Here is a 25,555-nt window from a genome sequence, read left to right as displayed (position 1 = left end):
ATTGAATCTTCAAAACAAGTTAAGCCATACATTGTATTCTCTTGTATATGTTGTTTTGATTAATGTGTCAGAGGAGGATGTAGCATGCTTGCTCGTGGTTCAGCTTGATCCAACATTTTCGACAAAAAGGTGTCTATCTATCTAAAAGTTTATAAAATTGTGACAAATTTTAAACTTTGAATCCAAGATTCCATAAGTGCAATAGATTCAATGAAACAATGACAAGATTTAAGAAGTTGAAACCGTAAAATTTAAACTCTAAATATGCCCCCCCCCCTCAACGTTAAACGAATTTACTACTATTGTTTAATGATGTGATCTAAAGTTTCTGATTTTTCAGGAGTAATCAGTAGTATAAACTAAGCACAGGTATTGCTTCTTTCAGATATTGAGGATGTTAATTACTCTTTTTGTAGACTAGCACTGGTTCCTTGGCAAATAATATCATAATCCCACACCGTCAAGTGAATAACACAGAAGAGTAGCAAGGGGACGCTAAAAGGGCCAAGGTCAATTACGGAGAAACATACTTAGCTGAACGAGGTCAATGAGTGATCAACAAGGCCCATGGCCTAGTTCCCTATTTATTTTTTTTGGTTACAGAAGAACTTGAGTAGAAAATTATTTGTTTTTCTGAATTTGAGTGGTTCCATATCTTTAAGTTGATGAAATTCAGACCTCCAGCACCTTTTGGTAAACATATCTTCTCCCAAGCTACTAAAGCCCTTCTAGAGATTGTAGCATCACCTGTCCATAGATAGGTTCGGCATGCTTAATCACCTTCTGTGGGAGCAGAAAAATTCTTGACCAATATGCTTGAATTCCATATAGCTACCATGTCTCAATACTCTCTTAGCTATCATGATTTCTGACAACATTCCATTAATTTGAAAGCTATAGCTTATTGTAGTCACACAAGTCATAATCCATTGCACCATCTGATTAGGGAAGCCCAACTCTGTTAAGATCTGTTGAATGAAATGCCATTCCACTGAATCATGTGCTTTCTGAATATCCACCTTAATCATGCATCGAGGGGATATGTACGTGTATCCTTTCACCAACTCATGACTACGTATGATATTACCCTTCCTGGTATGAATGCTGATTGTGTATGTCCCACTAAACCATCAATAACTGATCTGATGATCCTGCATGAAATAATCTTTGATATGATCTTGTAGATTGTAGTACGTACAACAAGCAGGCTATAGGCCTCTATAGAAATGCATCACTTTGCACATTTTTAGCTTTGCCAAATTGAAATTCAATTTGAAATGAAAATTGAATAATGATGACTTACTCCCACATTGCTAAGTAAATAAAACAGAAGAGTAATGAGGAGATACTATAAATAAGGGCCAAGGACAACGAAGAAACATACTTACCTGGACGGGGTCAATGGGCGATCAATAAGACCTATGGCCTAGGTTGGTGACCTCCATTGCACTTTGGAGGGGTGCCTTCCTAAGGTCGGCTCAAGTAGTCGAGCCTACGTCATAATTTGTTGCAGCGGGGGCCTGCGTTCGCGCAGCCCCTACCCAATCCAAAGTACAACTATTTTCTAGTATCTCATTTATAGGCTTGTGAATTATATTAGTACTCACATTCTCAATAATTTATATCTTTTTAAAAAAATAAAAGAGAAAATAAACATAAACAAATAGGTTGACAGAATTGAATGCTTCATTTTTCCCTCTCTCTCTCTCGCCTGGTCTCTCACATCGATAAGTAATCCATGAAAACCAAGTTACCTGAACGGGGTGAATGGGTGATCAACAAGGCCCATGGCCTAGTTTCCCTTCTTGTGTTTTTGGTTACAGAAGAACTTGAGAAGGAAATGGTTTGTTTTTCTGAATTGGGTGCAAACCATTTCTTTCTCAGGTTCCTTTTTAACAAAAAACAATCTATGGTAAGACCTAAAATCCAAACAAAAACATGTCATTCCTAATGTGTCAGGATCTGACCTCTATTTAGGAATTAAAATCCAACGAAATTCAACTATGACTGAACAATTCTCTTTTTTGGAACAATTTTCTATATTCATTCAAACGAGATTGTACAGAAATGCAAGGAAATAAAGGAAAACTAGAAATTAAGATAGTAAGCTGCCATGGACAGGGCAGAATATTTAGATTAGAAGGAAGAAGAGAGATTCTGTTAGAAGAGAGATAGGAGAGCACGAGAATAATACCAATTTGATCAATGCCCCTCTTGCTCTTTCCGGGACTTAGTTATAGGATGCTCACGTGCAATCACAGTCCTTCAGCTTCATTAACTCCAATTAAATCTCGTACGTCCAAGTGTTATAATTCTATTCGTCATTTCTTTATTTTTCACTTAACTCATTTATTCAGGTCATCACATTCCCGCCCGGATCAAACAATCCTTGACCCCAAGGATGATTATCAAAAATCTGTTCCATCCAGGTTCATTACATAATGCAAAATCGGAAAGCTAATCATTTTATTTCTTCATATTACATTGATTGGCACGACCTTACTTGTACAAGATTTGTTTTATAGGAGTTGATTACTTCTTTTTTTCTTCCTCGCACCTTATCTCCCACATTGATAAGTTATCCATGCAGCCAAGTCATTACATCAATGGACACGACCTTACTTGAATAGGATCTGTTCTATAGGCTCGTACCTCCTTATCCTTGAGTTCTAAGGGCATAGAAAATCAAGTCTGGTGGATGAACCGTGGCCGTCATATGAGACTAGAGCTGAAAATGAGCTCTTGGTACATTTGTTATTCAGAATCTAGTTTACGACAACTTGGGAAAGACTACAAAAATTATTCCTGGAAGTTTTACCTTATGTATTCATTAAAGGACATTCATATAAAAGTTAATGTTTCTTTATGAATATCGTTTATCTTATATCGTCGAAATAAAATGACAGAAAGATTATAAAAAGACAAACACATTTCATTGAACAGGAGAAAAGAGCTGCAACACCCGATGACAGTTAGAGGCAATTTGCCGACTTAACTTTTCATTGTACATTGGCCATGACTTAGAAATTAGAAATTTCAAAGCAAGTTTAGGCAACAAAATAGTTCTTATATTATAGTTGCTTCATCCCTTTCCTTCTGTACATTGCCTCTGTGCCAATGATTATAAAAACTGCTGTTGTTGTTGGTTCTAAACCATTTTAACGATAAGATGACTTAATATTTTTTATACAATTATGTTTACTTATTCCCCACTTTTCGACATGTTTGGCTTCTTCACTACTGTTTTTCCTTTTCATACTAATTTTGATATGTTTTTTTGAGCGGAGGGTCCTTTGGAAACACCCTCTCCTACCTTCATAAGGTAGTGACCTCGTTTACCACACTTGTGACACAAGTCATTTGCCTTTGCAGCTCTGTCAGGGTTTCCTTTCTTCATGAAACCTCCATGTTTTCTCACGATTTTTTGAAATCTTCGAGTGAGATTGGCCATCTCCTATCCAGTTGAGAGATTTCACTTCGTGACACCTTGAGAGCTAGTGATTTATCCCTTTTTGCTTCTTTCTTGGAAGGGTCTTTGGTGCATTTCATGGGTTTGAAGATTCTTAATCAATGCATCCATAGTGTGCACCTTCAGGTCCTTCGCTTTAGTAATTGCATCTACTAGCCCATGACTTAGGAAGAATCCTAAGTATTTCCTCACCTACTTGCTGGGGTGTATAGGTTCGTGTCCGTTAACCCAAACAATTAAATACATTGGTGAGAGTTGAGAACCTGGTATGCATCTCCTGAATGGATTCACCTTATTTCATGAGGAAGTTCTTGTACTGGGTGGTTAACATGTGCACCTTGGACTCTTTCACTTGCTCAGTCCCTTCATGAGCTGTTTTCAAACAATTCCGGATATCCTTGGTTGATTCACAAGACGAGATTCGATTGTACTCCTCAGCTCCAATCGTGCAAGACCAACAATTTTTTAGCCTTGTAGTTCTTCTCAATCTTCTTCCAGTCAACCTCATTATACTTTGTCGGGTTTTGGGAACAACCCTTATGATTTCTCCTTCCTTTACATCCATGGTAGGAATGTGAGGGCCATCAAGAACAATATCCCAAAGCTCACTATCCTCAACTATGAGATAGTCGTGCATGCGAATCTTCCAACAACTATAGAACTGGCTATTAAATCGAGGTGGTCTGGTTGATGATTGTCCTTCTTCTAGGTTTAATGGAACAGCCATTTTTACACAAGATTCTCTCTTGTTGTTAACCAGATAGAGAGACCAAGCTCTGATACCAATTGATAGAATGGATACGTCCACTAATAGTCACTAGACCAGGTCCCTTAACAGAATAATAGTGTGGAAAATAAATAACTAAAAGTAAATCAAACACAAGAATTTTACGTGGAAACCCCCTTACTCAAGGGAGGAGGAAACCACAACCTGTCTCACATGATTTCAACCCAAACTTCATTTCACTCAAAAAGGAGCAAAGCTTCAGATTACAAACTCTTGTAACCTAGGAATTAAACTCTTAATCCCTTTCTTCTTACTGTAGAAACTCTATTACAAAGGAAACTAAGCATAACTCATTGCACACTAAATCAACTAACTCTAGTTGATCTAGACTTCAAGAACCCAACAAGGTTAACTCTAGCCACCAACTCAGATCTCAAAGATAAGAGAAGAAACAAGCAGCAAGTCTGCTGCACCCACACATCAACTAACTCTAGTTGACACTCCTAGGCAACTCTACCCAAGAGAACATCAAATCAATTATGTAAAGAGACTTGACTAAAACACACATGATTAGACTAACTAACTCTAGTTAATCTGACTCAAACTAACAAGTTAGACAAGCAACCGATCTATTATCCTTTATAACTTAGGAGTAGATTTACAATATAAGAACATAAGACACAAAACTCAAAATACAACAAAAGACGCTTCAGCACTCCATCAGGTCCCTCGTGTAGTATGGGCAATGTTCTTCCTTGAAGATGACTTTTTCTTTTGAGCTTATGAATTTTCAGAATTCAAAAACATTATTTGCCAAAACTTAGGTTGTGTCATTGGAGAAGAAGACTATTATTATACGGACACAAACCCTTGGAGCATTACCATTGGCTGAGAGCCTGCTGCTCTAAAAAGACATGCACCAACCACAACAAGTTTGACAGCTTTTAGACAGTTGTCTGTTGTCTTTTTCATGTACGGAAACTCTCAGTCTTTCCTCAACCAATTCCCTTGTTAGAACCCAAAGTTTGTTAAATTATCAAAAACTTCATATCAACTCCAAAATAACAGCATGCCAGGTGGATTGTTTACATCAATTATCCCCTCGGGATTAATTCGTGTTAAAGCTTTAACCAAAGAATGAACAAGCAGTTTCTCTACTAATGTATTCTCTTATATATGCTGTTGTTTTATGTGTTAGAGGCGGATGTCACATGTTTTCTAGGGGTTCAACTCATGAAAACATTTTCAGACACAAGGTGTGGTGTATATCTACATAAAATTTTCTAAAATTGTGACAAGTTTTATACTTAGTCCGAAATTCCATAAGTGAAATAGATTATATGATAAGATTTTAAAAGTTAAAACCATCAAACTTAAACTCTAAATCTATCCCTGAACATTATACAAATTTACTACTATCATTCAATGATGTGATCCAACGTCTCTGATTATCAGTAGTCAAATAAACCAACACATATTGCTTCTTTCGGACATTGAGGATGTTAATTACCCTTTTTTACAAACTAGCACTGCCTCCTTGGCAAATAATATCATAATCGCACACCGTCAAGTGAATAAGACAGAAGAGTAGCAAAGAGCCGCTATAAAAAAAGGGCCAAGGTCAATTACGGAGAAACATACTTACCTGAACGGGGTGAATGGGTGATCAACAAGGCCCATGGCCTAGTTTCCCTTTTTGTTTTTTTGGTTACAGAAGAACTTGAGAAGGGAATGGTTTGTTTTTCTGAATTTCTGAATCGGCTGCAAAACATTTCTTTTATCAAGTTCCTTTTTAACAAAAAACAATCTATGGTAAGAAAACTTAATTTATCAATATTAACAGACCTAAAGTCCTACACAAAAACATGTCAATTCCTAATGCAAAATCGGAAAGCTAATCATTTCTTCATAGTATATAATCATTTCTTCATAGTACATTGTAGCAACATTGATTGGCATGACCTTAAAACTGTGACCATGGACCGCGACCATGGGACCAACGCATGATTGATAGCCTCCATGGCCATTCAGGGTCTCGACTACCCTTCATTTTTTCGCTCTTATCACTGATAATAACTAAGCAAATAAGCATATAACATTTTCCCAACTCAATCAGCAGCTAATAAACGTTTGAGTCATCATGGGACAAGTTACACTATTTTACGTCTATTGTATCAGGCAGCAACTTCTCCTTATACCTTGAACCATGACAATTCAAAATGGTCATCATTCGTAAACTACAATTCATATTGGTCATCATTCATCTCCTTGCCATTCAGCATTTCGTTATTCGTTTTCTTATAATACAGATCACAAGGAATTAAGATGCATAGTCTGGATGAGTATTTTGTACAAAGGTTAAATTTAATACATAGCAAATGTGAAAACTGATAGAAGTTCATTAAATTGAAAGGAAAATTGAAAAATGATGATTTACTCCCACATCGCTAAGTAAAGAAAACAGAAGAGTAATGAGAAGATACTATAAATAAAGGCCAAGGACAACGAAGAAACATACTTACCTGGACGGGGTCAATGGGCGATCAATAAGACCCATGGCCTAGGTTGGTGACCTCCATTGCACTTTGGAGGGGTGCCTTCCTAAGGTCGGCCCAAGTGGTCGAGCCTACATCATAATTTGTTATAGCGGGGGCCTGCGTTCGCGCGGCCCCTACCAAATTCAAAACACAACTGTTTTCTTGTATCTCATTTGACAGGCTTGTGATTATTGAAAATAAGCATAAAACCACGACCTGTCATGCATGATTTTCAACTGTTTTCACTAATCACAAGCAAAAGTGAATACAAACTTCAAATACTACAAATGAGATTTAAATCTTAATCTCACACTAAGTAAGCGACTCCATTGCCTACTATATGGACTAACTCTAGTTAATATAGACTTCAACTCGTAAGACACACAATTAAGTCTAACAGTGTTCCTACAAACAGTAACCAAGAAAACACTTGATACATTTCTTTATAGATGAGAAACGAATCCTACAATTTCAGCACAGTACAAGCATTTAAAACATCAACACTACAAGATTGCTTCTGTTCACTCTATCAGGTCCCTTGTCGTGAGAGTTGTTAAACTTGAGTTCTTGAAAGAGAAAAATCACCTTTTTTACTGAATGAGTTCCTATGTTGTTTGTTCACTTGGATATATTAATCACCAAGAAGTATTGTCCACTGAACAAACAACCTCGTCCATTCTCATTGGAGAAGTACGCTGTCCTTCTCACCATCCAGCCTGACAAGGACAACTTTACAGTTGTTCAACATATTGGACTTGGACGAGAGCTACTCTGCCTAGGACCAGGTCCTGACATTTGCTAGGATCATCATAACACCTTAAGTACTACACAAAAGAGTGTGATTAGCAGCCTCCATGGTCTTTCTGTTTGACGACACAATGCCTCACTTGCCCTCTGCTACACATCTCTTTCGTTAGCCCTAGACCCACCCCCATCACTAAAACAAAAACAACTTTTAACGGCAATAAATGTACACATTAACAAAGAGTGCTAATGCCTTTACCGGCATTAGTTAAATGCCATTGGATCCAGTGTTGCTATAGGCTTTAGCGACAATTACAAAGAATACTAATTGCCGCTAAAAATACATATTTAACAACAATTAAGCTATTGCCGTTAAATTGAAGCTAAAGATCATTTTTGGTGTAGTGATTGACTCTATTTGTTGGTTTCACTCATATTGAATCTTCAAAACAAGTTAAGCCATATATTGTATTCTCTTGTATATGTTGTTTTGATTAATGTGTCAGAGGCGGATGTAGCATGCTTGCTCGTGGTTCAGCTTGATCCATCATTTTCGACAAAAAGGTGTATATCTATCTAAAAGTTTATAAAATTGTGACAAATTTTAAACTTTGAATCCAAGATTCCATAAGTGCAATAGATTCAATGAAACAATGACAAGTAAGCACACGTATTACTTCTTTCGGACATTGAGGATGTTAATTACTCTTTTTTGTAGACTAGCACTGGTTCCTTGGCAAATAATATCATAATCCCACACCGTCAAGTGAATAACACAGAAGAGTAGCAAGGAGCCGCTATAAAAAAAGGGCCAAGGTCAATTACGGAGAAACATACTTACCTGAACGGGGTGAATGGGTGATCAACAAGGCCCATGGCCTAGTTTCCCTTTTTGTTTTCTTGGTTACAGAAGAACTTGAGAAGGGAATGGTTTGTTTTTCTGAATTTCTGAATCGGCTGCAAAACATTTCTTTTCTCAAGTTCCTTTTTAACAAAAAACAATCTATGGTAAGAAAATTTAGGTTATCTTTTCATTCATCAATATTAGCAGACCTAAAATCCAACACAAAAACATGTCAATACCTAATCCAAAATTGGAAAACTAATCATTTGATTTCTTCATATTACACTGTAGCAACATTGATTAGCACAACCTTACTAAGGAGATCAGAAACCGCGACCATGGACCAACGCATGATTACATCCTCCATGGCCTTTCAGGGGTCATGTAGCCATAAAGGATCGTTCTCGACTACCCTTCATTTTTTTTCTTATATCACTGAGTAGGCAAACAAGCATATAACATTTTTCCAACTCAATCAGCAGCTCATAAATGTTGGAGTCATCAAACATGTTATACTATTTTACGTCTATCGCATCAGGCTGCAGCGTCTCCTAATACCTTGAAATATAACATTTCAAAATGTATATCTACTGCTACATTCTTGTCTGTCTTCATTCCTTCTCGGATGTACTATTGTACTACAAGATCTGTTCTAAAGGCTCGTACCACTGTATCCTTGAGTTCTAAGTGACTATAGTTTATGCTATTGTCGAAATAAAATGACAGAAGCACTATCAAAAGAACAACTGCATTCTTATTTGTTATTCATTTCTTCTTATAATACAGATAACAAGTAAAATGCTTAGTCTGGATAAGCATTTGTGCAAAGGTTAAATGTGATAATTGATGGAAGTTTAATAATTTGAAATGAAAACTGAAAAATGATGACTTACTCCCACATCGCTAAGTGAAGAAAACAGAAGAGTAATGAGGAGATACTATAAAATAGGGCCAAGTACAATAGAGAAACATACTTACCTGGACGGGGTCAATGGGTGATCAATAAGACCTATGGCCTAGGTTGGTGACCTCCATTGCACTTTGGAGGGGTGCCTTCCTAAGGTCGGCCCAAGTGGTCGAGCCTACGTCATAATTTGTTACAGCGGGGACCTGCGTTCGCGCGGCCCCTACCAAATTCAAAATATAACTGTTTTCTTGTATCTCATTGATAGGCCTGTGATTATTGAAAAGAAGCATAAAACCACGACCTGTCATACATGATTTTCAACTGTTTTCACCACGATCACACTAAGTAATAACTCTATTACTTAATTGAGCCAAAGCAATGCCTCCATTGCCCACTATATTAACTAACTCTAATTAATATAGACTTCAACTCATAAGACGCACAATTAACTCTAACTGTGTTCCTACAAACAGTAACCACGAAAACACTTGATACGTTTCTTTATAGATGAGAAATGAATCCTACAATTTCAGCACAATACAAGCATTTAAAACATCAACACTGCAAGATTGCTTATGTTCACTCTATCAGGTCCCTTGTTGTGAGAGTTCTTAAAGCTCGAGTTCTTGAAAGACAAAAAACACCTTTTTTACTGAATTAGTTCCTATGTTGTTTGTTCACTTGGATATATCAATCACCAAGAAGTATTGTCCACTGAACAAACAACTTCATTCATTCTCATTGGAGAAGTACACTGTCCTTCTCACCAACCAGCCTGACAAGGACAACTTTACAACTGTTCATCATATTGGACTTGGACGAGAGCTACTTTGCCTAGGACTAGGTCCCGACATTTGTGAGGATCATCATAACACCTGAAGTACTACACAAAAGAGTGTGATTAGCAGTCTCCATGGTCTTTCGGGGTCATGGAGTCGTAGATAATCGTTCTCAGCCTGATTGTTCGTGCCTGAGATAGTCTAGAAGTTGTCTGACAGACTCCCTTCACTAAAACAAAAACAATTTTTAGCGGCAATAAATATACACACTAACAAAGAATGCTAAAGCCTTTACCGACATTAGTTAAATGCCATTGGATCCAATGTTGCTATAGGCTTTAGCAACATTTACAAAGAATACTTATTGCCGCTAAAAATACATATTTAGCGACAATTAAACTATTGCCGCTAAAGATCAATGGTGTAGTGCTTGACTCTATTTGCTGGTTTCACTCACATTGAATCTTCAAAACAAGTTAACCCATATATTGTATTCTCTTGTATATGTTGTTTTGATTAATGTGTCAGAGGAGGATGTAGCATGCTTGCTCGTGGTTCAGCTTGATCCAACATTTTCGACAAAAAGGTGTCTATCTATCTAAAAGTTTATAAAATTGTGACAAATTTTAAACTTTGAATCCAAGATTCCATAAGTGCAATAGATTCAATGAAACAATGACAAGATTTAAGAAGTTGAAACCATCAAATTTAAACTCTAAATATGCCCCCCCCCCCCTCCCCCCTCAACGTTAAACGAATTTACTACTATTGTTTAATGATGTGATCTAAAGTTTCTGATTCTTCAGGAGTAATCAGTAGTATAAACTAAGCACAGGTATTGCTTCTTTCAGATATTGAGGATGTTAATTACTCTTTTTGTAGACTAGCACTGTTTCCTTGGCAAATAATATCATAATCCCACACCGTCAAGTGAATAAGACAGAAGAGTAGCAAGGAGATGCTATTAAAAAAAGGGCCAAGGTCAATTACGGAGAAATATACTTACCTGAACGAGGTCAATGAGTGATCAACAAGGCCATGGCCTAGTTTCCCTATTTATTTTTTTGGTTACAGAAGAACTTGAGTAGAAAATTATTTGTTTTTCTGAATTTCTGAATACCGCAAACAATTTTCTTGCTCAAGTTCTTTTTAATAAAAGAAATCTATGGTAAGAAAACTTAGGTTATATTTTCATTCATCAATATTAGCAGACCTAAAATCCAACACAAAAACATGTCAATACCTAATCCAAAATTGGAAAACTAATCATTTGATTTCTTCATATTACATTGTAGCAACATTGATTAGCAGTACCTTACTAAGGAGATCAGAAACCGCGACCATGGACCAACACATGATTACACCCTCCGTGGCCTTTCAGGGGTCATGGAGCCATAGAGCATCGTTCTCGACTACCCTTCATTTTTTTTTCTTATATCACCGAGTAGGCAAGCAAGCATATAACATTTTTCCAACTCAATCCGCAGCTCATAAATGTTGGAGTCATCATGGAACATGTTATACTATTTTACGTCTATGTCATCAAGCTGCAGCGTCTCCTAATACCTTGTAATATAACATTTCAAAATGTATATCTGCTGCTACATTCTTGTCAGTTTTCATTTCTTCTCAGACGTACTATTGTACAACAAGATCTGTTCTATAGGCTCGTACCACTGTATCCTTGAGTTCTAAGTGATTATAGCTTATGCTATTGTCGAAATAAAATGACAGAAGCACTATCAAAAGAACAACTGCATTCTTATTTGTTATAATACAGATAACAAGGAAAATGCTTAGTCTGGATGAGCATTTGTGCAAAGGTTAAATGTGATAACTGATGGAAGTTCAATAAATTGAAAAATGATAACTTACTCCCACATCGCTAAGTGAAGAAAACAGAAGATTAATGAGGAGATGCTATAAAATAGGGTCAAGGACAACTGAGAAACATACTTACCTGGACGGGGTCAATGGGCGATCAATAAGACCTATGGCCTAGGTTGGTGACCTCCATTGCACTTTGGAGGGGTGCCTTCCTAAGGTCGGCCCAAGTGGTCGAGCCTACGTCATAATTTGTTACAGCGGGGGCCTGCGTTCGCGCGGCCCCTACCAAATTCAAAATATAACTGTTTTCTTGTATCTCATTGACAGGTTTGTGATTATTGAAAAGAAGCATAAAACCACGACCTGTCATATATGATTTTCAATTGTTTTCACTAATCACAAGCAAAAGTGAATACAAACTTCAAATACATCAAATGAGATTAACATCACACTAAGTAATAACTCTATTACTTAATTGAGCCAAATCAATGCCTCCATTGCCCACTATATTAACTAACTCTAATTAATATAGACTTCAACTCGTAACACACAATTAACTCTAACTGTGTTCCTACAAACAGTAACCAAGAAAACACTTGATACGTTTCTTTATAGATGAGAAACAAATCCTACAATTTCAGCACAATACAAGCATTTAAAACATCAACACTACAAGATTGGTTCTGTTCACTCTATCAGGTCCCTTGTCATAAGATTTCTTAAAGCTTGAGTTCTTGAAAGACAAAAATCACCTTTTTTACTGAATTAGTTCCTATGTTGTTGTTCACTTGGATATATCAGTCACCAAGAAGTATTGTCCACTGAACAAACAACCTCGTTTATTCTCATTGGAGAAGTACACTGTCCTTCTCACCAACCAGCTTGACAAGGACAACTTTACAACTGTTCATCATATTGGACTTGGACGAGAGCTACTCTGCCTAGGACCAGGTCCCGACATTTGTGAGGATCATCATAACACTTGAAGTACTACACAAAAGTGTGATTAGCAGCCTCCATGGTCTTTCGGGGTCATGGAGTCATAGATAATCGTTCTCAGCCTAATTGTTCGTGCCTGAGATAGTCTAGAAGTTGTCTGACAGACTCCCTTCACTAAAGCAAAAACAACTTTTAACGGTAATAAATGTACTCATTAACAAAGAATGCTAAAACCTTTACCGGCATTAGTTAAATGTCATTGGATCCAATGTTGCTATAGGATTTAGTGACAATTACAAAGAATACTAATTACCTCTAAAAATACATATTTAGCGGCAATTAAGCTATTGCCGTTAAATTGCCGCTAAAGACCATTTTTGGTGTAGTGCTCGACTCTATTTGCTGGTTTCACTCACATTGAATCTTCAAAACAAGTTAAGCCATATATTGTATTCTCTTGTATATGCTGTTGTTTTGATTAATGTCTCAGAGGCGGATGTAGCATGCTTGCTAGGGGTTCAACTTAATCCAACATTTTCGACACAAAGTGTATATCTACCTAAAAGATTGGGAAGCTAATCATTTTATTTCTTCATATTACATTGTAGCAACATTGATTGGCACGATCGACCATGGGAAATAGTACCTGATGCTCAAGGAGGCTTTGTATATGACAGAAGGACTATTAAAAGAACAACTGCATTCACAAGGAAAATGCATTGTGTGGATGAGTATTTGTGCAAAGGTTAAAATACATAGCAGATGTGATAACTGATGGATGTTCAATAATTTGAAATTCAATTCGAAATGCAAATTGAAAAATGATGACTTACTCCCACATCGCTAAGTGAAAAAAACAGAAGAGTAATGAGGAGATACTATAAAATAGGGCCAAGTACAACAGAGAAACATACTTACCTGGACGGGGTCAATTGGCGATCAATAAGACCCATGGCCTAGGTTGGTGATCTCCATTGCACTTTGGAGGGGTGCCTATCTAAGGTCGGCCCAAGTGGCCGAGCCTACGTCATAATTTGTTACAGCGGGGGCCTGCGTTCGCGCGGCCCCTACCCAATTCCATACACAACTGTTAAGCATCTCATTAATTACAGTCTTCATGAATTACTTGAGCACACATTTGTATTCAGAATGTGGTTTACGCCAACTTGGAAATGACTATGAAATCATTCAAAATCCTGGAAGTTGTACCTTTTTTCTAGGGGCACTCAATAGAGAGAACCCCTTCAAAAATAGGCGTAAGCCACTATTTGCAGCGTGCACATAGGTATTCTTTAGTAAAAGGCAAAAAAATTGTTCGTTCTGTGTTCACTTACGCGGCTGCATGGATGCTGTACCTGATGTTCAAGGATGCTTTGTATATAGTTACAATTTTTTTCGTGACTGTAGTTTATGATATCACCTAGTTCTATTCAATAGAAATCACACTTGCAAATTAGGTAGTTTTTTGTCACATTTGTCCACTCATGAAGACAGTAATAGAATTGTATACATTTTTTTTCCCACAGCGGTAAGCTAGCATAGAAGCCACATGTTTATATGTTGTTGCAGCAACATAGATGGACATGTCCTTACTTGAACAGGATCTGTTCTATAGGCTCGTACTTCCTTATCCTCGACTTCTAAGGAGACAGGAAACCAAGTTTGGTTGATGAATTGCGGCCATGAGGCTAGACTAGAACGTAATTGACATTCACTGTGTCCTTTGAGTCATGGTTTAGTAGATGATCTGTCTCAGACAGACTCCCAAACTCTTTTTGCTGATTTCAGTCACATTGGCTGTCAACAGACGAAACTCTTTTTGTTGGTTTCACTCACATTGCATCTTCAGAACAAGTTAAACCATTGTATCTTGTCCAGAGTGAAAATATACGAACTCCTTTTTCTCCTTGCAGTTTTGTGGAGACGGGAAGGGACGTGCCAGGTGGATTGTTTACATCAATCATCCCCTCGAGATTCATTTGTTTTGAAACTTTAACCAAAGAATGAACAAACAGTTTCTCTACTCATGTATTCTCTTGAATATGCTGTTGTTTTGATTAATGTGCCAGAGGCAGATGTAGCATGCTTGTTAGGGGTTCAACTTGATCCAACATTTTCGACACAAGGTGCATATCTACCTAAAATGACAAATTTTAAACTTTGAATCCGAAATTCCATTAGTGCAATAGATTCAATGAGACAATGACAAGATTTTAGAAGTTGAAACCATCAAATTTTTGTTATCTCCTGTATTCAGGTTAGTCAAAAATACAGAAACAGAAAAAAGATGAAATTGACAGAATGATTTTAATCCGAGTCCACAGAAACTATTGTGTTTCCTTAAGAAATTTAATCCCCTCTCTGTACCCGAGGTTGCAGATTAATTCCTCCCAAGATAAAACGGATTAACCTGTTAAAGAAGTAGCGGTACCTCAAACTTCAATAACTTCAGCGAACGCAAGAACAGCAACAAGAGCACACACAGACTCAGTCGATCGACAATTTTATTTATGTAAGAAAATGTATGCAGAGAGGAAAAATTTCAGTGTTTGAAAAAACGAAAAAGACCTCTTATTTATAGCCATTTGCAGCAAGGAACGCGTCTGTTCAGAAAATCTGTTCAGACCCGTTTTTTCCAGAACATTGTGTCCTTTGGGAAAAGTAACGACTTTTTGGAAGGAATACCGTTTGGGAAAAGTAACGACTTTTTGGATGGATTACCGTTACACGTGAATTTCAAATAAATTCAGTTGCGCCAAATTAATTATGTTATTTAATTAACATTCTGAATTAATTTATAAGAGAAAGGAAATGATTTAACAAGATTGATTAAATAAATTTTGTCCAAAAATATTATCAATCAAATCCAAAGCCGAGGCCGACCGAGGCGCGAGGGGGCACCTTCTTCTTAACCCTTTAAGAACTAGAGGAAGTGTTTCCTAATATAAGGACAACAATTTCCTTTCTTCTACCGATGTGGTAAAAATGACCTTTCATTTGCACTTTTGCAATGATGACTTTTCATTTTCCCTCCAAAATTGGTTCCCCCACTTTTATTGGTTCTTCCACTTTCCATTTTCTCTTTTTATTTTCCATTCACACCTTGCTAAACCCAACAATTTTAAACTCTACATCTGTCCCTGAACGTTATACGAATTTACTTCTATTATTTAATGATGTGATCTAACGTCTCTGATTATCAGTAGTATAAACTGAGCACATAATGCTTCTTTCGGACATTGAGGATGTTAATTACCCTTTTTTACAGACTAGCACTGCTTCCTTGGCAAATAATATCATAATCCCACACCGTCAAGTGAATGCAAGGAGACGCTATAACAAAATGGCCAATGTCAATTATGGAGAAACATACTTACCTGAACGGGGTCAATGGGTTATCAACAAGGCCCATTGCCTAGTTTCCCTTCTTGTTTATTTTGGTTACAGAAGAACTCGAGCAGAAAATGGTTTGGAGTCATCATGGAACATGTTAAACTATTTTACGTTTATTGCATCAGGCTGCAGCATCTCCTAATACCTTGAACTATGACAATTCAAAGTGGCCATCATTCATAAACTACATTATCTTACATATATGTTTCTCTGCTGCTACATTCTTGTCTGTCTTCATTTCTTCTCGGCCGTACTATTGTACTACAGGATCTGTTCTATAGGCTCGTACCACTTTATCCTTGAGTTCTAAGTGACTATAGTTTATGCTATCGTCGAAATAAAATGAGAGAAGCACCATCAAAAGAACAACTGCATTCTTATTTGTTATTCATTTCTTCTTATAATACAGATAACAAGGAAAATGCTTAGTCTGGATGAGCATTTGTGCAAGGTTGAATTTGAAATGAAAATTGAAAAATGATGACTTACTCCCACATCGCAAAGTAAATAAAACAGAAGAGTAATGAGGAGATACTATAAATAAGGGCCAAGGACAACGAAGAAACATACTTACCTGGACGGGGTCAATGGGCGATCAATAAGACCTATGGCCTAGGTTGGTGACCTCCATTGCACTTTGAAGGGGTGCCTGCCTAAGGTCGGCTCAAGTAGTCGAGCCTACGTCATAATTTGTTGCAGCGGGGGCCTGCGTTCGCGCGGCCCCTACCCAATCCAAAGTACAACTATTTTCTAGTATCTCATTTATAGGCTTGTGAATTATATTAGTACTCACATTCTCAATAATTATATCTTTTTAAAAAAAATAAAAGAGAAAATAAACATAAACAAATAGGTTGAAAGAATTGAATGCTTCATTTTTCTTGTACCACCTTATCCTTGAGTTCTAAGGAGACAAAAAATTAAGTCTGGTGGATGAACATGAGGTCTTGGTATACTGTTTCTTTATGAATATCTTTTATCTTATCGTCGAAATAAAATGACAGAAAGATTATAAAAGGACACACACAATTCTCATTGAACAGGAGAAAAGAGTTGTGGCCATGACAATTGACAAAAGGGGGTGATTAGCAGCCTCCATGGTCTTTCAGGGTCATGGAGTCGTAGATAATCGTTCTCAGCCTGATTTTTAGTTCCCGAGATAGTCTAGAAGTTGTCTGACAGAGCCCCTTCACCACAACAAAAATAACTTTTATCGGCAATAAATATACACATTTACAAAGAGTACTAGTGCTAAAGCCTTTACTGGCATTAGTTAAATGCCATGGATCCAATGTCGTTATAGGCTTTAGGGACAAAGAATACTATTTGCCGCTAAAAATATATATTTAGTGGCAATTAAGCTATTGTTGTTAATCAATTGCCGCTAAAGATCATTTTTGGTGTAGTGCTTAACTCTATTTGCTGGTTTCACTCACATTGAATCTTTATAACAAGTTAAGCCATGTATTGTATTCTCTTGTATATGCTGTTGTTTTGATTAATGTGTCAGAGGCGGATGTAGTATGCTTGCTAGGGGTTCAACTTAATCCAAGTTGAAACCATCAAAATTTAAACTCTAAATCTGTCTCTGAACGTTACACGAGTTTGTTACTTTTATTTAATGATGTGATCTACCGTTTTTGATTCTTCAAGAGTAATCAGTAGTATAAACTAAGCACGTATTGCTTATTTCGGTTATTGAGGATGTTAATTACTCTTTTTTACAGACTAGCACTGCTTCCTTGGCAAATAATATCATAATCCCACACCGTCAAGTGAATAACACAGAAGAGTAGCAAGGGGACGCTAAAAGGGCCAAGGTCAATTACGGAGAAACATACTTAGCTGAACGAGGTCAATTGTGATCAACAAGTCCCATGGCCTAGACTTCTTGTTTTTTTTGGTTACAGAAGAACTTGAGAAGGGAATGGTTTGTTTTTCTGAATTTCTGAATCGGGTGCAAAACATTTCTTTTCTCAAGTTCCTTTTTAACAAAAAACAATCTATGGTAAGAAAACTTAAGTTTTCTTTTCATTTATTAATATTAGCAGACCTAAAATCCAACACAAAAACATGTCAATTCCTAATGCAAAATCGGAAAGCTAATCATTTTATTTCTCATATTACATTGTAGCAACATTGATTTGCACGACCTTAAAACCGCGACCATGGGGCCAACGCATGATTGATAGCCTCCATGGCCATTCAGAGTCTCGACTACCCTTCATTTTTTCGCTCTGATCACTGATAATAACTAAGCAGATAAGCATATAACATTTTCCCAACTCAATCAGCAGCTAATAAACGTTTGAGTCATCATGGAACAAGTTACACTATTTTACGTCGTATCAGGCTGCAACTTCTCCTTATACCTTGAACCATGACAATTCAAAATGGTCATCATTCGTAAACTACAACTCAAATTGGTCATCATTCATCTCCTTGCCATTCATTATTTCGTTATTCGTTCTTCTTATAATACAGATCACAAGGAATTAAGATGCATAGTCTGGATGAGTGTTTGTACAAAGGTTAAATTTAATACATAGCAAATGTGAAAACTGATAGAAGTTCATTAAATTGAAATGAAAATTGAAAAATGATGATTTACTCCCACATCGCTGAGTGAATAAAACAGAAGAGTAATGAGGAGATACTATAAAAAAAGGCCAAGGACAACGAAGAAACATACTTACCTGGACGGGGTCAATGGGCGATCAATAAGACCCATGGCCTAGGTTGGTGACCTCCATTGCACTTTGGAGGGGTGCCTGCCTAAGGTCGGCTCAAGTAGTCGAGCCTACGTCATAATTTGTTGCAGTGGGGGCCTGCGTTCGCGCGGCCCCTACCCAATTCAAATTCCAATTGTTTTTGTCTAATGCTATCACCTAAACTGTATAGAATACAGATCAATCATTCTTTCAGAATTGAAATCACACTAAATTAGGTAGTTTTTTTGTCATTGATGGAATTGTATACATTTTTTTTTTCATTTTTTCCCACATCAGTAAGCTAGTTGGGCATCCAAATGTTTATATGTTGTTGCAGCAACGTAGAAGAACACGACCTTACTTGAACAGGATCTGTTCTATAGGCTCGTACCACTGTATCCTTGACTTCTAAGGAGACAGGAAACCAAGTCTGGTGGATGAATCGTGGCCATGAGACTCGAGTGTGATGATTGTTCTTCAGGGCCTTTCGGGGTCATGGTGTGCAGTAGATGATTGTTCTCAGCCTGGTTTGCCCGGCCCTGAGATGGTCTCATGGCAGTTTGACAGACTATTCACTCTTTTTACTGGTGGGTGGCGGAGAAGGGATCGTGACATCGTAGACCTATGGCTTAGATTGATGACCTCCATTGCACTTTGGAGGGGTGCCTGCCTAAAGTCTGCCCAAGTGGTTGAGCCTACACTATAATTTGTGATAGTGGGGGCTTGCGTTCGCGCAGCCCCTAGAGCTGAAAATTGTTAAGAGACATAAAATTGTTGTCATCAGGTGCAATGTCTGAAGTTAGCCCATTAACTATCTCAATATTGTTTTGATGGACTAAATGTGATAACAGATTTTTTTTCAACAAGACAAAAAAAATAAAATTGGTTGAGACTTATTTATTCTTATATTAAATGGTATATCATACAACAAGAACAAATTCTAATAGTTGTTTATGAGGGCGGATTCATGATTTGAACTTTATGAGTTCTAGTTTAAGATTCCTACAACTCATTTGATTTTTATTGAGTTCTAAATTTATTTTTGTGGTTTTTTCAATATAAAGATAGATTCGAAACGCATAACATTAACACTACATCCATCCTAAACTTGTTCATGTCAATTTTCAGCTGAATGCCTCTCAAAGTGAGAGAGTCTTTCCATTATATAGAGAAAATAAAGGTTACACATCCCTAAAGATCCGCCATTCCTATCCCTAAAGATCAGCTATTCTATCTATACAAATTTGCCATTGAATCCCTTTAAATCTGCCTTGCTATCCCTCCAAATCAGCTATTCTATCACAATATTTATTCATATGATTCTACAACAAATGTATATGATCATGCTAATTTATATCACTATATAATTACATTAATATATACAATCATTTAGTTGTCTATCATGCTAACATCCCCCCTAAAATTGATGCTGGTGGATCAAGAAGCATCAATTTGCCTACTAGAAACTGATGGCGTTGCCGTGCCATGGATTTTGTAAACGCATCAGCTATTTGAAGATCACTGGACACATGTGGAAGAGTAATGACTCATTTATCTACAGCTTCTCGTATATAATGACAATCCACTTCGATGTGTTTGGTCCTCTCATGAAAAACTGGATTAGTAGCAATCTGAATATCACTTGTATTGTCAGCGTGGAGAGGATTAGGATAAGATTGGGGAAATCCAATCTCAGCAAGTAATCCACGAAGCCATACAACCTCGGAGCAAGCAGTAAGACATGGATCGATATTCAGCCTCTGTTGAAGATTTTGACACACGATCTTGCTTTTTACTCTTCCAAGATATCAATGACTCTCCAAGAAACATGCCCCAACCAGAGACTGAACGACGAGTATCAGGACATCCCGCCCAATCAAAATCACTAAAAGCATTAAGACGAATAGGAGAACCACTTGGAAAGAACAATCCACGAGTAGATGTTCCTAGAAGGTACCGAATGATGCGACGAACAACCACCAAGTGGAGATGACGGGGAGCTTGCATAAATTGACTAACTTATTGAACTGCAAAAGAGATATCAGGCCGAGTAATAGTAAGGTAATTTAGACTCCCAAATAATTGTCGAAATATAGTTGGATCAGGAAGAAGATCGCCTTCCTCACGACGATACTTGACATTCATTTCCAGTAGAGTATCTACGGAGGAGGAAACTTGAAGACCAGCCAAAGAAATCAGATCCTGAGTATATTTGTGTTGGTTTAGAAATACACCTGAAGCAACATTATGAACTTCCAAACCCAAAAAATAAGTAAGAGTACCAAGATCTTTCATATGAAAAGAATCTTTAAGCTGCTGTTGGAGGCAAGTGATTAGTGAAGAATTAGTTCCTGTGATAATAATGTCATCTACATACACCAAAAGAAGAACACAACCTGTAGATGTTTTCCGAAGAAACAAAGATGAGTCATATTTGCTCTGCTCAAAAGAAAATTGTAGCAAAGTAGACCGAAACTTATCAAACCAAGCTCTTGGAGCTTGTTTTAATCCATACAAAGACCGCTTCAACTTGCATACAATATCTGATGTAGGCGATGAGAACAAACCAGGTGGAGGTTTCATATAAATATCTTCTTTAAGATCACCATGGAGAAAAGCATTTTTGACATCCATTTGATAAAGAGACCAGTTTTGTGAAGCAGCAATGGCAATAATAGTTCGTACCATAGTCATTTTGGCTACGGGTGCAAAAGTCTCCTCATAGTCCACCCCATACTCTTGTCTGTTACCAAGAACAACCAATCGAGCTTTGTACCGATCAAGAGTTCCATCAGAATGAAGTTTGATTGAATAAACCCACTTACATCCAATAGGGCGGACATTTGAAAGACATGAAACAATGTCCCGATGTGTCATTTTCTTTAAGAGCCAAAAGTTCTTCCTCCATTGCTTTCTGCCAACATTCATGCTTGGAAGTTTGTGAGTAACAAGATGGAACAAATATGTTGGATAAAGTAGAGAAAAAGCCATACCAATTGGGAGTACGAGATACTCTTGTAGATCACCAAGTAGGCTCAAGAGGACCAGATCTTGAAGAATTCTCAGATTCTAGTTGTGGTGAAGTTTCAGGCGGCGGATCAATGTCGGGATAGGGTAAAGTTGGCCGACGTCGTTCATACACAAATCCAGGTTTGAACCTCTTAAAAGATGATGATAAATCCTCAAAAGTAGGAAAAAGAGGAGAAACAGAAGATGAATCTACAATCGTAGGAAAGAAATACTGATTCTCAAAGAAAACAACATTTCTAGAAATACGAAATTTGTGAGAACATGGATCATAACAAATAAAACCTTTTTGTGAAGTACTATAACCCATAAAAGCACATTTAGTAGATTGTACAGAAAGTTTATTGCGTTGCGAAGGAGGCAAATGCACAAAACAAACACAACCAAATGTATGAAAATCACTATAGTTAGGATTTTGGTGATAAAGACGAAAATATGGAGACTCAAGATTTAGCACTTTAGATGGCAATCTATTAATTAAATAGACAGCAGTAGACAAAGCTTCCACCCAATATTTAGATGGTACAGATGACTCAATCAATAAAGTACGAGTGACATTTAAAAGATGCCGATTTTTTCGTTCAACAACTCCATTTTGTTGTGGTGTATATGGGCAAGAGTGTTGTGAGACAATCCCTTTGTCAAGCAAGAATTTTTTGAATTCATAAGACATAATTCTCCACCAGAATCAGATCTTAATAATTTGATGCATGTAGAAAATTGAGTCTTAATGTAAGCCAAAAATGTCTTGAACATGGAAAATACCTCAGGTTTGGATCGAAGAAAATACACCCATGTAAACCGACTATAATCATCTATGAATGTCACAAAGTATTTGAAATGAGCATGAGAAATAATTGGTGAAATGCCCCAAACATCACTATGAATGACATCAAAACACTTTGTAGCACGACTACCAAAATTAGGAAACGGAAGAGTTTTACTTTTGCCTAATTTACAAGTAGAACAATCAATGGAAGCAACTGAAAAATTATTTTTATTTCCCAATAAACCAGAATTTGATAAATGAGACAACACAACAGAATTTGGATGTCCTAAACGCTTATGTCAAACCTCAGTTTTACTAGCAGTAGAAGTACAAGCAAAAGATAGAACAAGAGGAATGGAAAAGTGTATAGGAAACAATCGTCCAACTATAGGCCCCTTCGCGATTATCGTCCCCGACACCTGATCCTGCACAAGACAACCATTACGAGAAAAATTCACATCACAATTGTTATCTACCAATTGTCCAACTGAAATAAGACTAGTTGAGAGTTTTGGTGAAACAAAAACATTCTTGAAAATTGGAGTAATGTCCCCAACCTTGGTAATGGGTAAATTACTACCATTAGCAATCTGTATTTGTGATGGACCTTGATACTTACGAATATTTTTTAGGATGCTCGTTGAGTTGGTCATATGATTGGAAGCGCCTGAATCAACAATCCAAAAATTAGATGTAGCATCATTACCTTGTAATCCCAATGTTGAAAAGGCTGACACGATCATTTGTTGTACCATTTCATGAGTAAGAACTTGTCCTGAAGATGAGTAATCATCAGTGGAACCATTTATCCTAGCTTGAAAAGCATTGATCCTACGATTTTGAGGGCGCGTGGGACACTCTTTGATAATGTGTCTTGTTGTTTACAATAATTACAGACTTTCTTGCTACAATTGCTAGCAATATGACCATATTCCTTGCAACTGTAGCATTGAGTTCTACTCATATCCATGCCCTTTCCTTTACCTTGAGCAGCAAATGCAACAGTGACATCATTTTCTTTCTTAAAAGCATTTTGTGTGACAAGACGTTGCTCTTCACGAAGTAATTCCCTAAAGCAAACATCCAAAGAGGGAGACGGGTCACGATTCATCAAGTTAGAGCGAACATTCTCAAAGTCGGAGCGTAATTTCATAAAAAATTGGTCTCGCTTGCTTTGCTCATGAACTGCCTGAATCACTGATAGGGATTCAATAGGTATTTTGGCATAGACAATATCTGTAAATTCAACCCATAAGTTTTGAAATCCAGAAAAATAATCCTGAACAGAAAGACCTCCTTGAGAGTAATTAGCAATTTCATACTCCAATTGAAAGCGTCTTGCGCTATTATCTTGGTTGTAAACCTTTTGTAAGTAATCCCACATGGCCTTAGCTGTCTTGTACGGCCTGAGATTAAGAACAATAAGAGGGTCAATTGACCCTAGAATCAATGTCATCACCCGAGCATCTTTAATCTTCCATTCACCTAGCTTTGTTGCATCAGTAGGGGCAAGATCGCTTCCATCTATATGGCCCCATAGTTCTTTGTCGGTGACAAACAACTGAAATTGAAACTCCCAAGAAGAATAATTTTTTCCAGTGAAACGAACACTGAAGGATTCAAAGTGATGTGAATTCATGCTTTTGAATAGCTATAAAACTACAAAGACTCAAGAAAGCAACTACAATGACCAAGAACAAAATTCCCAGGAGGTAGCCAAAAACCAAGATTTTCAAAAAAATAATTAAAAGGAACCACAGATGACTCTATGAAACAAGACAGCCAAGAGAAGGCTCTAATACCATGTCAATTTTCAGCTGAATGCCTCTCAAAGTGAGAGAGTCTTTCCATTATATAGAGAAAATAAAGATTACACATCCCTAAAGATCTGCCATTCCTATCCCTAAAGATCAGCTATTCTATCTATACAAATCTGCCATTGAATCCCTTTAAATCTGCCTTGCTATCCCTCCAAATCAGCTATTCTATCACAATATTTATTCATATGATTCTACAACAAATGTATATGATCATGCTAATTTATATCACTATATAATTACATTAATATATACAATGATTTAGTTGTCTATCATGCTAACAGTTCATAGTTATTCTGACTTTCCTTAATGAATATTCTGACTCGGCACTACTAGCACTGACAGACTCCTAAATAATCATTAAACAGGCTAGCACTAAGCTGTAAAATAAGCAAAAAGTTCTTTTCTTGGACAGCCTGTCTAAGAAGGATTACTTAGTCCCACATCGCTAAGTGAAGAAGATAATGTAAGAATATTGTACTATCAACAAAAAAGGGTCAAGGACAATTCAGAAACATACTTACTTTCATGGGGTCAAGTGAAGAAGATAAAATAGTTGATTGATCTTTGTGTTGTGCTGTTGTTTTCGTAGTTTTTATTTTCTGTTAAATGGAGGTTGGAAGTTGTAAGGATATAGCATCTGGGCCTAACTCAACCCCAAAAGCTAGCTCGTGAGGGGAGGTTTATCCAAGTCCATATAAGGAGACAAAATTCCCATTCTTCTACCGATGTGGGACATCTTAACAGAGGATTGAAGATGCATTGAAGGAAAATTGAACAATGTACTTAAACTAGCCTACAATTGTTTGTTTTCTTAACTTCTTATAGTTGTGACTATTAATTAGAGAGGTCAATATGTTTGTACTCTTGAGAACAACATTGTCACTTTTTGGCTTACATGTTCTGTTTTGGTTAATACATGTATATGTATTTTATAGCATTCATACAATGGGGACGGGTTAGAGAGTTTAGTTGTCAGTTGAGACCAAGTTAAGGTATCGAGATGTGTGCACACTCAGGGTTGCAGTGCTACTTGCCATTTTAATTTACTTTTAGACATTTTAA

The 25,555-nt window shown here is 37.0% G+C and overlaps 1 protein-coding gene, 10 non-coding genes and 2 pseudogenes across 11 annotated transcripts; 11 read left to right on the top strand and 2 right to left on the bottom strand.

Moving 5' to 3' along the window:
* Nucleotides 1-1,380: 1,380 nt before the first annotated feature.
* Nucleotides 1,381-1,541, top strand: LOC125819737 (U1 spliceosomal RNA). The gene has a single exon (XR_007442482.1). It is a non-coding gene; the product is annotated as a U1 spliceosomal RNA (small nuclear RNA).
* Nucleotides 1,542-2,612: 1,071 nt separating this feature from the next.
* LOC125819734 (small nucleolar RNA U3) lies at nt 2,613-2,724 on the top strand (annotated as a pseudogene).
* A 3,986-nt stretch (nt 2,725-6,710) lies between these two features.
* Nucleotides 6,711-6,871, top strand: LOC125819718 (U1 spliceosomal RNA). The gene has a single exon (XR_007442468.1). It is a non-coding gene; the product is annotated as a U1 spliceosomal RNA (small nuclear RNA).
* A 2,420-nt stretch (nt 6,872-9,291) lies between these two features.
* Nucleotides 9,292-9,452, top strand: LOC125819727 (U1 spliceosomal RNA). The gene has a single exon (XR_007442475.1). It is a non-coding gene; the product is annotated as a U1 spliceosomal RNA (small nuclear RNA).
* Nucleotides 9,453-11,959: 2,507 nt separating this feature from the next.
* LOC125819735 (U1 spliceosomal RNA) lies at nt 11,960-12,120 on the top strand. The gene has a single exon (XR_007442480.1). It is a non-coding gene; the product is annotated as a U1 spliceosomal RNA (small nuclear RNA).
* Nucleotides 12,121-13,683: 1,563 nt separating this feature from the next.
* Nucleotides 13,684-13,844, top strand: LOC125819720 (U1 spliceosomal RNA). The gene has a single exon (XR_007442470.1). It is a non-coding gene; the product is annotated as a U1 spliceosomal RNA (small nuclear RNA).
* Nucleotides 13,845-13,994: 150 nt separating this feature from the next.
* On the bottom strand, nt 13,995-14,113 carry LOC125819728 (U5 spliceosomal RNA). Its single transcript, XR_007442476.1, has one exon. It is a non-coding gene; the product is annotated as a U5 spliceosomal RNA (small nuclear RNA).
* A 243-nt stretch (nt 14,114-14,356) lies between these two features.
* On the top strand, nt 14,357-14,583 carry LOC125819733 (small nucleolar RNA U3; annotated as a pseudogene).
* Nucleotides 14,584-16,732: 2,149 nt separating this feature from the next.
* Nucleotides 16,733-16,893, top strand: LOC125819719 (U1 spliceosomal RNA). Its single transcript, XR_007442469.1, has one exon. It is a non-coding gene; the product is annotated as a U1 spliceosomal RNA (small nuclear RNA).
* A 1,961-nt stretch (nt 16,894-18,854) lies between these two features.
* Nucleotides 18,855-19,015, top strand: LOC125819717 (U1 spliceosomal RNA). Its single transcript, XR_007442467.1, has one exon. It is a non-coding gene; the product is annotated as a U1 spliceosomal RNA (small nuclear RNA).
* A 213-nt stretch (nt 19,016-19,228) lies between these two features.
* Nucleotides 19,229-19,447, top strand: LOC125819732 (small nucleolar RNA U3). The gene has a single exon (XR_007442479.1). It is a non-coding gene; the product is annotated as a small nucleolar RNA U3 (small nucleolar RNA).
* An 11-nt stretch (nt 19,448-19,458) lies between these two features.
* On the top strand, nt 19,459-19,621 carry LOC125819721 (U1 spliceosomal RNA). Its single transcript, XR_007442471.1, has one exon. It is a non-coding gene; the product is annotated as a U1 spliceosomal RNA (small nuclear RNA).
* A 948-nt stretch (nt 19,622-20,569) lies between these two features.
* Nucleotides 20,570-20,884, bottom strand: LOC125819423 (uncharacterized mitochondrial protein AtMg00810-like). The gene has a single exon (XM_049498854.1). It carries the CDS (start codon nt 20,882-20,884, stop codon nt 20,570-20,572), a length of 315 nt encoding a protein of 104 aa, XP_049354811.1.
* Between the last annotated feature and the right edge of the window lie 4,671 nt (nt 20,885-25,555).

The sequence above is a fragment of the Solanum verrucosum genome, unplaced genomic scaffold (assembly GCF_900185275.1).
Source record: "Solanum verrucosum unplaced genomic scaffold, falcon-dt-bn FXZP01000255.1, whole genome shotgun sequence".
NCBI lineage: Eukaryota > Viridiplantae > Streptophyta > Magnoliopsida > Solanales > Solanaceae > Solanum > Solanum verrucosum.
Note: the sequence above shows the minus strand (reverse complement) of the source record. Positions and strands in the feature narration are given on the sequence as shown.

Coding starts and splice junctions, on each gene's coding strand:
- LOC125819423 (XM_049498854.1), bottom strand. CDS start 20,884: ATGCAAGCTCCCCGTCATCTCCACTTGGTGGTTGTTCGTCGCATCATT.